The 15,737-nt window shown below is 39.5% G+C and overlaps 1 protein-coding gene and 1 long non-coding RNA gene across 5 annotated transcripts in view; both read left to right on the top strand.

Moving 5' to 3' along the window:
• slmapa (sarcolemma associated protein a) overlaps positions 1 to 15,737 on the top strand; it is a 148,292-nt gene that overhangs the window by 35,988 nt on the left and 96,567 nt on the right. For all 4 annotated transcript variants that reach the window (XR_003935505.1, XR_003935504.1, XR_003935506.1 and 1 more), the window contains exons 2-3: positions 3,164 to 3,311; positions 5,377 to 5,449. Coding sequence is in view for 1 of the 4 variants with exons in the window: in XM_030135349.1 (XP_029991209.1) it covers positions 3,164 to 3,311; positions 5,377 to 5,449 (221 nt within the window). In the remaining 3 variants the exon portion in view is untranslated. The remainder of the gene's footprint in view (positions 1 to 3,163; positions 3,312 to 5,376; positions 5,450 to 15,737) is intronic.
• Positions 6,508 to 15,240, top strand: LOC115420128 (uncharacterized). Its single transcript, XR_003935508.1, has 3 exons — positions 6,508 to 6,637; positions 8,466 to 8,476; positions 15,229 to 15,240. It is a non-coding gene; the product is annotated as an uncharacterized LOC115420128 (long non-coding RNA).

Raw genomic sequence — 15,737 nt, 5'->3', positions numbered from 1 at the left:
AACTGGACAGGGGGTCTACTACAGGTGAACTAACAGTGAGTCATTTGACTGAAGTACCGCTGTTGTATTCAGCGTAGTTGTGAACAGTGGCGCTGTTGGGTTCTATACAGGTAGGGTGCTGTTATGGAATGTTTGATGCCTTGTTAAGAGAGAGACAGACCAGAGATCCTGCGAGCAGGTTCTGTTCACAGTGTTGTGTCAAACTTTCTTTGGTAGATTACCGTCAGTGTTTCAATCTGGCAAAATGATGGACAGCCTTCAGAATTTTCCGTAAAAAAAATCCATCAATGGTGGAATATTTTTGGTTAACGCGACCTCTGGTGTATGAGAGGTTTGTGCAATGTGTGTTTCACAATAATAAAATAGCAGAGGGATTTTGACCTTTTGTAAAAAACAAACAAAAAAAAAAACATTACACATGAAATTGGGTGACTGAACGGCAGTGCACTTTGAAGGCTTTGTGCACTTTTTACGCATAATGTACACACCATGTACATGTGTGCACGACTTCAAGAAGAATCAATAGCTACAGCCCTACTCTGGTCTTGATGGGTAAAATATTGTTTCAGTAACAAAACAATGATTTCTGGTATGGCTGGGCTTAAAAATCTGATGATGTTTCTCCCATATTGACCAATATCAATATTGTCATTCTAAGCCTCATGATAGGATCCTTTACCAGCAAACCCTAACTGTCACTATGACATGTTATCAATAAAGCAGTGAACTAAGTGAAGTCAACATATTATGGAAATGTTGTATAATGTATTACATGCTCACAGGTCAATAACATCATATTTTGTCTGGTTGTGTGTGTGTATGTGTATATGTAAAAACTGTGACGCAGTGTGAAAGTGTGTTGTTGCTTGGTGAACAGTTGTGTAGTTGTGTCTTCCTCCCCATTGTCTGTTTCCATGGGGACAGGAGGTAACTGTCTGTGTGTGTCCTAAGCTGTGAGTCAGTAGCTTATATTAGACTCTGCAGGCTCATAAACACTCTGTTAAGTCTCTGCGTCTCTGTCGTATTGTTGTTGTTGACTCTGTTAGATGAACATGTGTTTTCAGTCAGAGCTGATGATTCAAATTCAGTCAGGGCTCAGCTGTGTGGATCTAACTGTGTCTCATGTAATTTCATACTTGAGTGTGTATGAATTTCTGGTTTGCTTTGTTTAAGCTGACATCTAAGTGTTGATGTCTGAGTTTGAAGAGCTTTGTTTTTTTATGTTGCGCCGTCATTCTTGTATTAAAGGGTTCTTCCGTGACTGTCCAAGTGGTTTTAAATGTTATATCATGTTGCTGTTTTATCTCTGTGTTGTGCATTAACAGTGGAGTCTCAGTTTGTTTTTCTTAATGCCATTCTGCTAGTGTTGATTAGAGAAGAGATGAGTTCAGGGTGAATGGAGACTCGGATGGTCTTTACACGGCAACATAAATAGACAATTTTACCTATGCAAATTTCAAACAGCACTGTGCTTTTTATACAATAAAATATATACTAAAATCTTGCAGACATTACAACATGTTTTTAGATGCTTGTTCTACCTAGGCATGACACTAAATGGACCATCACATTAATAACACAGTTTTTAAGCAAAACTGTTAAAGTGTTAAGTTTTAATCTGTATCAAGCGATTAATCCTCTGTCTTTTCCATTATTTTCATCTTGTTTTGTCATCTTGTTACATCTTGTATGTCCTTTTCATCTAGTTACATTGCCTCTTTCTCACAAATAACTATCTGGTTTCTTCAATCTTCACTCAGGATCCAGCGTTTAAACTTCAAGTAAATAACGATAGGATGTTTGTCATGGTCATTTCCTGAGAATAGAGCTGCACAATATATTGTTTGAGCATTGTCATCACGATGTACGTGTGCACAATAGTCCCATCGCAGGTCCTACAATGTGGAGGCAAATGAACTCAACGTGTTCTCATCTAATTTCAACGGTACCTGACACACACTGCGCACAGTGATCCACCAATCACATTCATTCTTCATCAGTTTGCCGAAGCAGACCACACCCTGGCACATGGAGTGAGTTGCTGGTAACAATGCAGCATTTCCGCTAGTAAGGTTTTGCTGTGGCACAGCACCATGTCCTGCTCCCTCAAATGAAAGTTTGCGAAGCTTCAGGAGGTAGGGAAAAGATAAATGAGCATTAAGTTCCACTTTCACTTCCACATGGCGTGACATGGTGTTCACCGCCCTCTACCCCCATAGTATTATAAGTCGGACGACCCCAACTGACCCCGACCTACCGACCAACCAAAATGCGCACATGCAAACCCCCCCCAGGCTGACTTGCGTGTGTGTACCCCTGGCTATTAGAAGGATGATATTGAAACACATATTGTGTGTCGATAATGCCTTCTAGCTGTTGCCACAACAAGAGGTAACACAACTAATTTGTTTGACCATTTATGTCGGCACCACACAGTGGTATATCTCCCTGAGTATTTTTTTCATATCACAATATTTTTTGCAGGGTTAAAAAAAAAAAAATCACAGTGTAAGTGTTGTCCAATATCGTGCAGCCCTACCTGAGAACATTTTCAATCAAAGTGAATGATGTTCCATTAAACACTTTTCTAAATTGGAGAATGAATCCTCAACACATTTTCAGGTACAATAAAGCTTACGATTGAATTCGGAACTTGGTTGATGCTGGATAAACAAAAGTCAGGACAGTTTGATATCAGGCTGAATTGATTTCTCTTAATTAAACCTCCTTTTTAACTGAAGAATTGTAAGAGTTTGGGGTGGCTCAGGAGGTAGTGCTGGTCGTCCAATAACTGAGGGGTTGGAGGTTCGAATCTTGCTCTGTCCTAGTAATGTGCCGTTGTGTCCTTGGGCAAGCCACTTCACCCACCTTGCCTCCAGTGTCACTCACACTGGTGTATGAATGCATATGAATGTTTGGTAGTGGTCGGAGGGGCCGTTTGGTGCAAATTGCCAGCCACACCTCCATCAGCCTGCCCCAGTGCAGCTGTGGCTACAAATGTAGCTTACCACCACCAGAGTGTGAATGTGAGAGCGAATGATTAATGAATCAATAATGTAAAGTGCTTTTAGGTGCCTTGAAAAGTGCTATAGAAATGCATCTTGCATCTGTGTTCTCACAGCTGTCTGCCCTGTCCTCACCTGGTGTATTTTTCTTGTCTCAGTTCTACCTGCAGGACACTAAAAGTAGCAATGGAACGTTCATCAACAGCCAGCGGCTGAGTCGTGGCTCAGAGGAAAGCCCACCCTGTGAGGTCCTCTCTGGAGACATCATTCAGTTTGGAGTTGATGTCACTGAAAACACACGCAAAGGTACATTCCGGGAAGACCACAAAAGAACAGTTTGTGAAATGAGATTGTTGTAGATTTTCCAGGTGACAGTATATTCAGGGACATTAGTAATGCTACTAAAGATGTGTTGTTTCTGCACAAGCAGACACATTATTACTGTGCTTGGATGGTTGTTAAAGTGTGAATAAAATAAATGGAACTACAGGTCTTAAGAGAGGTGCTCTGGCACATTCTGAATTTCAGCTAAAAATGTTCTAGTTTTGGCTTTAGTTATTTAAGTTGACCAAGGATATCTAGGTTAGAGTGTCATGTCTGTCTGGTCTAAAAAAAGTGCTTTGTAATTTGATAACTGGAGAAAAATTACAGTATATTATCTCTGAGTGGAATAATAGTAACAATACAAATATTAACTAGAAGCACTCGGAGAGTGCAGACCTCCGCCAAGGCCGATCAGTGGGCCCCCCCATGGGCCCCATCCCTCCCCCCACCCCCGATCACCACCAAAATTTAATCATTTGTTCTTTGTGCCAGTATCAACATTTCCTGAAATTTTCATCCAAATCCGTCCATAACTTTTTGAGTTATCTTGTACACAAACAGACAGACAGACAAACAAACCAACGCCGACAAAAACATAACCTCCTTGGCGGAGGTAATAATGATTATAACTGCATTCTTACTAACTTGACTGGCATAAAACACACTGAAAAAGTAATGATCTCTCAGAAGTTTTGTTCATTTCCATTTCGTTACAAGGTGCTTTTCAGGTGCAATTTTTATATATATATGTGTATATATATATATATATATATATATATATATATATATATATATATATATATATATATATATATATATATATATATATATATATATGTGTGTTATTATTTAGCAGCGGGCTAGCTAGCTATTTTATCCATCAAGCCATGTTATCTTTCTGACTATGCCTGTTTGTGTCTAAGTAATGTATTTATTTTCTAACTAACTTACTACTTACCAAGATCAGTCTTGGACAGCCAGGGCGAGTATTTTGTCTCTGTCAGCCGAGCTGGATCAAAACCTGTCATCCGGTGGTGACTTGACTGAGGCTATGTGTAGACAGTAACAATCTGAAAAGGCAAAAGTGGCGTTGCGTTCTCACTTTTAATTCCGCGTTTAGACTTGCATTTTGGTGGAAAATGTGTGTGAAATTTCCTATTCATCAATGTAGTATGCAGGTCAGTGGTGCCTACATTACAAATTGATTCAGTGAGGAAGCAAGAAGTTGTGTGTCAGAAACACGCAGAGAAACGACTTTGGAAACAAAGTCCTAAATTTTTCACCGACTGTATGCGAGGCATGTATTCTGAAATTGCACAAAAGCCATTTTGTGAAATATCATGGTCTTATTTGATAAATAATTTTAATAATTTAATTTAATAATTTTCAAATTGCACTGCATTTGTTTTTTATACCAAATTGAATTTGTTGAATCAGAATGTGCTTAATCACTCTGTATCATGATTTGGGTGTGAATCGTATTGCATTGCAAGGTGCCACACGTAACTTTAATATATCGGAACGGAGATGCCGCATTAAGATGTGTGTCCTATCAACCTTACAACTAAGATTCCCAACCCTAATAGACACATAACTGGGAGCTGATGGAAAGCCTTAAGGCCCCCACAGAGTCGGGTGTACTTGACTCTGCGGACATTCTGCAGTATCAAAGTGGATGTCTGGCAGACATGTCCGCGCAAAGCCCAATTTTTATGACCATGCAGACTCCGCGTGCACGTACGTGGTGTCACACACTAAACTGCTGGGCGGGAAGTCTTTAAATCGACCTGTTTTAAATGTGAAATTGGTTTGCTTGACTATGAAACCTCAAACATCCACGGACAGTACGCCTCACTCTCTGGGAGCCTTTACTGGATCCGAGGTCCATGGGGCTGTGAGGCACCGGCCAGGGCTGTGCCCAGCTGTGAGCACAACACCGGTCTGCATTCTTGGGGTGGGGGTGGGGGATGGCTGTTGTGGGGCCGGGCACCCCCCAATACAATTGTAGGGGAAACACTACATTAACATGTCCTTTCTGTATTTTCAGTTACACATGGCTGCATTGTTTCAACAATCAAACTCTTCCTACCTGATGGAATGGAGGCACGCAGACGAAGCGAGTAAGTGCCCTCAATTTCATCACACTGATTTATGACTGACTTTTTCATTCCCATTAGTGAAACATATCTCTACACTAGGGGTGTAACGGTACAGAAAACATTCAGTTCGGTACAGGGGTCTACAGTTCGATACATTTTCAAGACATTTTTGGTCCAGTGAAGGAGACCAATTTCATTAAATAAAGTTTTATAGAAGTAAAAATGCACTATAAATACAACCAATCTTCACAAAACAATGCCGGCACACCACTCTTGTTTTGTTGACTTGTCTCTCGCCATTGACATAACTGACAGGGAATTCAAAATGCTCCCAAATCGCAGACCTTAGAGAAGACGAAGGGTCTTCTAACTCTGGCTTTGTACCTGTGATGCTGCTCTGAGCTGCCATGCTGATTCACCTTCAGCATGTGTACGGTGCGCAAACTGCTTAGATGAAAAAATTTTGTCACCAGAGGCAGAGCAAGAGAGTTGCGACATGCTCTGTTGTCGCTGCTCTGGTGATCACGTGGTTCATGTAGGCCTGAATTGTTCCAAGCAAACTGAGCGCTGACATATTCTTCAATAGGACAGACAGCAGTGAGTACGTTATTGTATGGTAAATATCAAAATAAACCACACACAAGTATATTTCCAATCGTTGTTGCACTATATGTGTATTTGTGTCAGTTATGCTTTTGAGTAGTAGCGCTGGCCACTGAAAGTACCGCATTTATTTGAAAAGTCTTAAATTTTGGGGGGAAAAGTTTGTGTTTGCTTGGGTAGGCTACTTACAGGAGTGGTGCTACCTTTAAGTTCATTCAGTCTACAATTGTACTGTACTTGTAAGGAAACAATTTACCATTTTTAAGTCTTACTACAGTATTATGACTCTAGGACTTACCTGCTTTGTTAAGTGTCTGCTTTACCAGTGTATGTTTATCTTTATTGCCCAGTCTAGTTCTTGATATGGTCAGTTGACCACCGTAAGCCACACATCAGAACCATGAAGATTTTAAGATGAAGCCATACACATGTATCAGATCTAGGGGTGTAACGGTGCGCTCGTTTGAACTGAACCGTTTCAGTTTAGGCCTTCAATACAATATGGAGGTATACCGAATGAATACATGTAACCTATGTGAAGAATGCAAACACTCACCTTAAGTTTCCACATGAACCTTGAAGTGGAACGCACACAGTATGAACAGGGTGGACGGACATCTAAGCTGCACATGCACAATACATATGCTGAAGGTGAACCAGCATGGTAACTCAGAACAGCATCACAGGTACAGCCAGAGTTGGAAGACCCTCCATCTTCTCTTAAGTCTCTGATTTGGGAACATGTCGGATTCTGTTATGTCAGTGGAGAGAGACAAGATGACAAAACATGAGCATTTTTTTTGTGAAGATCTGTTATTGGTTAAGTTTTTTTAAAAAATAAACTGGGTCTCCTTCATTGTACCGAAAACGTATTCAACCAAAGACCCCTGTACCGAAAATGTACCAAACTGAATTTTTTTGTACTGTTACACCCCTTATCAGATCTATCGAGAAAAAAAAAACAAAACCAAAAAACACCAATTATGCTTGAATACTTAGATGTATGTTGAGGCAGTAGCACCAAAGGTAACTCTGCAAGCAACTGTTAGATCACACTTGCAATTGATATTAGAGCTGGTAGACTATAATAAGGATGGCTGGTTCAAGAGTTGTTCAATAAGTAAGGTTTTTGTTAAGCAATTATTGAAACAAACAAAGTTGTGTGTGTGTGTGTGTGTGCGTACGTGCTTACAAACAAATAAAAAAGACAAAGCATTAAAAATAATGGCCCATAATACAGGCAGGTTTGAATTTTTTGGAAAAAGAATGTGTGTCTGTGTGTGGGGGGGTGATAATGAATAAGAATAATAGGAATGAACAAGAGTAATAACCGCCGTATGTGTGTGTTAGTGTGTGTTAGTGTGTGTTAAAACCTGTGAACAAGAAAATCAAGAGCAACAAAACAGAAATCCATTTACTCTACCACCTGGTAGGATACATTAAGAGGAGGTCGTTGGGGAATGGCTGTGATAAAAGTGCCAGAATAAGAAGGGAGGAATGACTGAAAATACTGCACCAAAGGTCATAACCAGAACAAATGTTAGATAACAAGTGTGCATGAAGAGTTTTTGTAGCGTTCCAGGTTGCTTTTTGTTATGCCCAAAAGCAGCCGTAGTTGTCTTTCATTCTTTTCCTGTTTACAGTGAGGTTAGGCAGAAATTCATTCAGGCGATCCATGGATGAGGGACCAAAGTTTGTGACAGCAGACATTTCACGTCGGAAGATTAACTATTAACTAACCCTAACCCTCACAAAAACCTGCTCGTCAAGTACATTTGATACTAAGATCACAGACGCACATGAACACGTTAGCCGAAAACAAGGTGAACTGATGATAGCATTCGGCTTACATTACTGTCACTGCATAGAAGATGTCCACTTGGACGACCCTAAACAGAACAGATTGATGCCATAATGCTCCATTCAAAGCAGACTATGATGCTTTAGTAAGGTCGACTGTACATTATGCATAAATTATAGCTGTAAGTGAACATGCTAATGACCTGTCATTCTACCCAGTAGTTCAGTAACAGCCTGATCACTCTCTACTTACCTTGATATTTATGGAGAAATTCCTCGTGGAAAAATTTGTACCCTTTATTGATTTTTTTCTTTTTGGTTATGGACTTCAATGAACCTTGCAACATTGGCAAATGTAATATTTGACAAATCGGTCAGGCAGGTTGTTTACACTGTCTTATCCATTTTGTCTCACTGTGTTGGGCACTTGTATTTTTTTGTAATACAATCTCTTTATTGTCATTGTACAGATATAACAAAATTGAAAAAGTTTGGGGCATTTCGCTTAGGAGTAGGGGATAACTGTGAAAATGAAATGATGAAAATGAATAAATGACAGCGTTAGCCATCTAGCATCATAGCTACAGCAAGTAGGTTTACGAAACGAGCGCAAGACAAATAAAACTACTTACAGGTGTAACCCGTGTGACTTTGCGTTGTGTTCTGGGTTATGGAATAACAGGACAGGAAGCAGCAGTGGGTCTTCCTGCCTTTACTTGCAATTTGTGCACTGTCGTACAAGCAGAAAACAGTGGTTAACTGTGTGAACACTAGGGGTGCAATGGTACAGGTAGCCCATGGTCCAGTCTGTACCTCGGTTTTCTGGCCACGGTTTCGGTTCGGTTTCGGTATGTGTTTTGTGCATGAAGAGAACAGTTTATTTTTTTCCCAAAATTCTATTTTTATTTTGCTTGTCAGCAAAAACTGAACTTCACAGTACGAACAAATTATGTCACTGTACTGAATAAAATAACACTTTCTGTACTGAACAATATAAGCCTTTGTTATTCCTTGACTACGTCAGGGTTCTCACTAGGATTTTTTCACAGTGTAGGAGCACCATGTGCGAGTTTTGTAGAGGGGTCCGGGGGCATTCTCCCCCGGAAAATTTTGAAATTTATAACTCTCTGAAACACTATTTCGTGCATTTTGAGGGGCAAATTTTGAGGAATGAAGCCAAGTTTTTGTCTTTGTTACAACAATGACTAAAAGCAAAAACTGTTTTGTTTTTTTTTTCAATTTGTGAATGGTAATTATTGAAGGAATTACTCCATACGGGAACTTGACACAAATTGATACTCAGAGAAAATATACAAGAAAAAATAACATTTTATTCTAAAGACACTGTCTGGGAAAATACAAGCCATGTGAAGACAAACATTGTTTCTTTAGAAGCACAAAGAACTTTACGATCACACCAGAGGTTGCGCTAGACATTTTTATTGTCCGTCATTTTGACGGACAGGGTCGCAAAAATTCCGTCATAACATATTACTATCCGTCATTTCAAATTTTTATTTTTTAATGATAATGAGATATATTTAGTAGTATTTAATGTTCAAAAACATCTCAATGATGCAGGAACTGTAGTTGCCGCTGGCTGATAAAATAACGTGATATCACGACTCGCATAATTATTTATGCCACTTTTAATTGGTGTGTTATCTGTAGACATAAGCTTCCCTTCTGTTTGTTCACGCAGTGTCAAATACCATGCACTGAGGGTTAGGGTTCGGGTTATGTGAACCAGAGATCTTGGCACAAATTGACATGCCATCAAATAACACATGAAAGGTAGAAAATGCGTACATATAGTACACCAAATGCCATTAGAACTGGCGTATTCCTTGCTTGTCCGTCATCCTTCACCACATCAGTCCCTCTTTTTTCATCGCGTTTATCAATGCCATCACATTTACTGGGCTTTCTAAAATAACTAAGGAGACTCGGCTGTCTTCACATTTTGCGCTAACAAAGTAGTATCTAATTTTGGCTAAAGTCAGCCAAACAACGACACAAGACTGGACACTGACTGATTAATATGCGCACTCCCCATCAAGTGGACAGGGGGTCTACTACAGGTGAACTAACTGGACAGGGGGTCTACTACAGGTGAACTAACGGTAAGTAATTTGACTGAAGTACCGCTGTTGTATTCAGTGTAGTTGTGAACAGTGGCGCTGTTGGGTAGGATGTTGGGTAGGATATAGGTAGGATGCTGTTATGGAATGTTTGATGCCTTGTTAAGAGAGAGACAGACCAGTAATTCTGCGAGCAGGTTCTGTTCACAGTGTTGTGTAAAAACTTTCTTTGGTAGTGTTATGAGATTGGTGTGTGTGTGTTCCTTTTAGTGAGAGAGCGGGGTGTGGCGCGTGCGCGTGCATATGGTGTGAGTGGTCGAGCATGGTGAGGGAGCGGCACTTTTGAGTGTGAGTGTGTAAGAGGGACAGAAGGAAAAAGTGTACTAACATCGATATACTGTGCATAAATAAAAGCTGCTATCTGAGAGCAAGGACCCGAGTCTGCTGTCTTCCACTACTGGCAAGGGAGTTAACCCCGACATCGGCCCTGGAGGAAATCTCCCCTGTGCTCGCTGACTACAGTCGGACAAGCTGAGCAGGAAAGGTTAACAGTAGATTACCCTCAGTATTTTAATCTGTCAAAATGACGGACGGCATTCAGAATTTTACGCCATTTAAAAAAAAAAATCTGTCAATGACGGAATATTTTTGGTTAACACAACCTCTGGATCACACACACACACACACAAAAACATCGCTACGCTGGTTGAATCTCAGCGATGCTGTCCCTGGGGGGTCCCGACGTTCAATGACGCTAGCGAGAACCCTGTACTTGTATACAGTAGTAGAAAACAGACATGTGCACACATAAGTGTGGTGGCCCAGAGGGGCAACAGCCCAAAAAATTAACCACTATAAAAAAAAAAGAGATTGTGATTGATTTAAAAAGTATCTGAAAAATAACTGTGCCCCTTAAATTAAAATAAACTTGTATGAAAAAAAAACTATCTCCTCAACAAAAAACTTGTAATAAAATATAAATTTGCACAAAGAAATAAAATAAACTTGTATGTTTTTTTTTTTTTTAAATAATCTCCTCAAATAAAAGACTTCTACAAAAAAAGTATCTAAATAAAATTAAGCAGCATCAAAAATTTAATTCAGTGTTAGGTTTTAAAATATTTTGCCCCAAAATAAATATCATCCAAACAAAAAAGACAATTGCTCATTTTAAAAATACATTTATTTTAAAAAAGTGTTAGAAAATATAAAACTTTATATGCCTAAAAAAGAAACCCCCCTCATTTTTCAAATGAGGTTCGTCAAAAAGAAAAAAAAACATCTTCCACCTTTTCAATTAAGGGGGGAGGGGGTTGCTGTTTACCCGAAAGGTCTTTTGCATTAAAATTAAGACCGCCGCAAAAAATAAAAACATGGGTTGAAAATTTTTAAGGCCTTCAGCTAATGTGGCTAATGCTAAGGAAGTAACCCACAGGAAGTGGATGTTGGTGTGCTAAAAATAAAGTAATTTTAAAAAATATATATATTGATATAGTTTGCAAAGCAGTTGAATGATTAAATAAGGCTCCCGTTTCTGCTTATGGTTAAGGTTAATTACAGTGCACACAAAATTATCCTTCTTTGCACAACTACACTTTCACTACAAAAAACGCAAAAAATCTTCTTTATCTCCATTAAAAAGACAGTTATCCCTGAGTTAGGGTTAGTTAAACGACTCCATTTCAGTTGTGAAGGGGTCTGATCACTGCTTCTTTAAAAGAGCTTCTCTTGAATTCAAACTTGTAAAGTGCAAATTTAAAATACATATTTCAAAGACAAATACAACTTACAAAAATACATTTCAAACAATGATGTAAATAAATTCCTTTTGGCTACCAGAAAACACAGTTTTGTAGTGCTTTTCCACATAAAATACTGGAAATTCACATTAAAACATGTGAAGCTAATGCCACAGAATCATGACTTTTAACACTTAACTGCTGAGTAGCTTAACTCATTTCACATTATACAAAACAAATATCAAATTAATTAATTAACATTTCTCAGTACATTAATCTCAACACAAACTATCTCCATACCTGTGGTACGAGCAGAAAACAGTGATAAGCTGTGCGAACACTGTGCGCCTGCCACACTCTGCTCTCCTGTTAACACACACAATGAATGGCATTAAGCAGCATACGGAGAATAACCATACAGAGAATCGCATAGCGGCTAACTTAGCATGCTAGCAATTGCATGGATGCTAAACTCATTAAAAACTCAACATTAGCAAATTCAAAACTCAACAGAATTCTTATAGGATGATTCGAATATTACAGACGGCAAGTTACAGAAGTTTTGCCTCCTTTAACTCATGAATAATAACTATTATTGGCAGAGCTCAGCACTACAGCAACTCACCTCTGGCTATTTTAGACAAGGCTTAGACACTAAGTAGCACATTACCTCAGCTGACAAACTTAACCAAGCACCACCAGGTTCAGCAAAACAACTAAAATAAAACCCGGTGATAGCCAAATTGTAGTAACATCACCTTACCTTAGAGCAGTGGTTCTTAACCTGGGTTCGATCGAACCCTAGGGGTTCGGTGAGTCAGTCTCAGGGGTTCGGCGGAGGTCAAGACACACACTCGACTCATTAGTCGGGTGTGTGTGTCGGGCTAGGTCCGTGTATGTAAACAAACGGCTTCGGAGACTCTTTCTCTGATTGACATCCAATATACGCGGTGTATTGTTGTTGCTTATAGCACTACAACACATCCGGAAGTGTTTATAATCTCTTCCACTCGTCTGACGATGAATTATTTGAGTATTTTCCACATTGTTGTTATGACATTTGCTACTTCCTGTTAACCACGGAGGCAGCCATGTGTAGCGTTTGTTTACATTTTTCGGTCACCGCACTGGTCAGTTACAATCATGTGACGACCGACGCACCGTCGCGGATGGAGAAATCGTATTACGCTAAAGCCGAGCTAGTGCCGTAATAAGGATGCTGGACATAAAAACAAAGAAAAGGAACAGACTTTGCTGTGAAAATGGCAAGAGAGTGGCACTTACCAAGGTGAAGCCATGCATTTCTGAACTGGTCTCTCAAAGCCAACAGCAGAAGTCACACTGATTTGCAGTAAATATTCATTATTATTGTAGCCTGATGGAAATTAGGTGATGGGTGTGTGTTAAAATGTTAAAAATGATAAATAGCATAAATACAGTAAGTTCATTATTGGAATACAAAAATTAAAACCATTTCAGTGTGGTAGTATTAAAAAAGGTCATGTCTTTGTGAAAAGGTATGTAATTTGCTGTGAATTCATGCACTGTATTGGTTTTGTTCTTTGAACACAGTGATGTTAATGCACGGTTCATTTTGTGCACCAGTAAAACATATACCTGTGTCTTGAATTTGGAAAAAAATCATATTTTATTTTTTAATAAAGAAGGGTTCGGTGAATGCGCATATGAAACTGGTGGGGTTCAGTACCTCCAACAAGGTTAAGAACCACTGCCTTAGAGACCCCATAATTTGTAGTTATCATGGTTAAATCTCAACAGCTGGTGAAGTCAAGCCAACCAACTATTGGGGTACAGCTGAAAATCGAACATAACAGTTGTATAAGGTATACATTTATACAAATGCTTCCACATACAAAGAAAACAGAATTTGCAACACAAATGTCAGCTAAAACAGGAAATACACTTGATAATTTGAAGGATGACAATATCTTATTAACTTACTGCTGGAGTTGGTAGATCAGCTGCAATAGAAACTAGAAGCACTCGGAGAGCGCAGACCTCCGCCAAGGCAGATCAGTGCCCCCCCCCACCCCCGATCACCACCGAAATTTAATCATTTGTTCCTTGTGCCAGTATCAAGATTTCCTGAAATTTTCATTCAAATCCGTTTTTGACTTTTTGAGTTATCTTGCACACAAACAGACACACAAACCAACGCCGACAAAAACATAACCTCCTTGGCAGAGGTAATGAATGTGTTCCGATGCCCCCATACTCAATATTTGGAACTAGTGGCCCCTCCATAACCTGGAAGTAGGTCCTTATTTCATCTGCCATTTTTTACAATGGGAGTCTAAGGAAGTGTCGCAACTCTCTTTCTATGGCTCTGATTGTGACCAAAAAAAAATGCTAGTTTTGTCAACTGCGAGGTTGAAAATACAAATCATTCAGTTATGTCAGATAACAACCTTATTATTATGAAATTGACACATAAACGTTACTCAGGGGAGATAGGGAGAAATAACTAACCAATTTGAGACCAAGAAATAAACAAAGCTGAACAGGTGACCATTTTTACAATTTTGTTTCTATCACATCACACAGTAACTAAATGAGGGGTAACGGTCTGTTACAATCAAGACTGCTTATAGTCGCCAACAGAAATTTACACGTGACAGGTTCCAATCTTTCTGACATTAAATGTGCCCTGCCACACGTATTTCATTACTTTTGCGGTAATGTCTGAAATTCTACCATGGACTCTAACATTTTTTTGGAAAAAATGACTTGGTTACCAAGTTTCAAGCCGTTCTTACATGGTATAGAAAGCCTGCTGGAGGACTCAGCTTGATTTCCGCCAGTTCTCGTGAATATTCAACATGCTAATCTGCTTCACTCTGATTGACTAACAGCTAGCCAATGAGAGCCTGACTTTTCAGCATCCTTTACCCTGCGCAACAAGTAGAGGAACTGTGTAAACTGAAAATGAAAATTAACATGCTTTGAACGTCCGACTCCTGGCTTCTACAGGGGTTGGACAAAATAATGGAAACACCTTCTATGATTCCACAATATTAGGTGTTTCCATTATTTTGTCCAACCCCTGTATGTCTCTCTTGTATTATGGACCTTACATGAAATTTTCACAACTTTTAACCTGTATCCACTGGGCCCCTCCACTGCTCTATGGGCCCCCTGGGAATGTTGGGCCCCATGAATGTTTACCGTCCCTTTACGGTGCCCCAGCTTGCTGTATATGAAAACTGTCACTGAGCTAGACGAATTCTGTGGGCGTGGTCCCACCCGGGTGAGCTTATGAATAGTAATGAGCTCAGGCATTAGCATGTCCCACTGACCAGCTTTTCTAATTGACCTGATTTCTCTGCTTATTTATTTCCAGCGGCAATAGCAGAGAGAGGAGGTAGTTTTATTTATTTAACCTTTATTTAACCAGGAAATGTCCCGTTGAGATGAAGAACCTCTTTTACAAGGGTGTCCTGGCCAAGATAGGCAGCAGCAATGCAACACATAGTTACAAGAATACATACAACATACACACACACTCGACAAAAACAGATGATAAAAATTGCATGTACAGGCAGATTAAGAAAAGCAGGTGCAAGATATGGAATTGGCCTCAAGAACTCTCAATTTGGACTTAAAAGTGCTCAAGGAAATCCACTCAGTTAGTTTCCAGTCTTTCTGTAGCTGATTCCATACATGAGGTGCAGAACAACTAAAAGCCTTTTTACCCATTTCTGTGCGGGCAATGCACTCATTTGTTCAAAGAGAATAATTTTCAGAATTTCTCTTGTCAATTAAGGAACAGATGTAGCCAGGCAAGAGGCCAAGTATGGCCTTGTATATAAACAAGTACCAGTGGTTGGTCCTTCTGGTGGTCAGAGCAGGCCATCCTACCCGCGAATACAGCTCACAGTGGTGAGTCGATGCTTTACATTTGGTGATAAACCTCAAGGAAGCATGGTAGACACTGTCAACCTTCAGTAGGCACTGAGCAGATGCATTCATGTATAAAAGATCTCCATAGTCCAATAGTGGTTCATTTTCAAATTCACTACATAACACAGACACCTATGGACCTAACATACATCAAAAAATAGAAGT

The sequence above is a fragment of the Sphaeramia orbicularis genome, chromosome 5 (assembly GCF_902148855.1).
Source record: "Sphaeramia orbicularis chromosome 5, fSphaOr1.1, whole genome shotgun sequence".
Classification (NCBI taxonomy): Eukaryota; Metazoa; Chordata; class Actinopteri; order Kurtiformes; family Apogonidae; genus Sphaeramia; species Sphaeramia orbicularis.
This window is presented reverse-complemented; position numbering and strand designations above follow the sequence as displayed.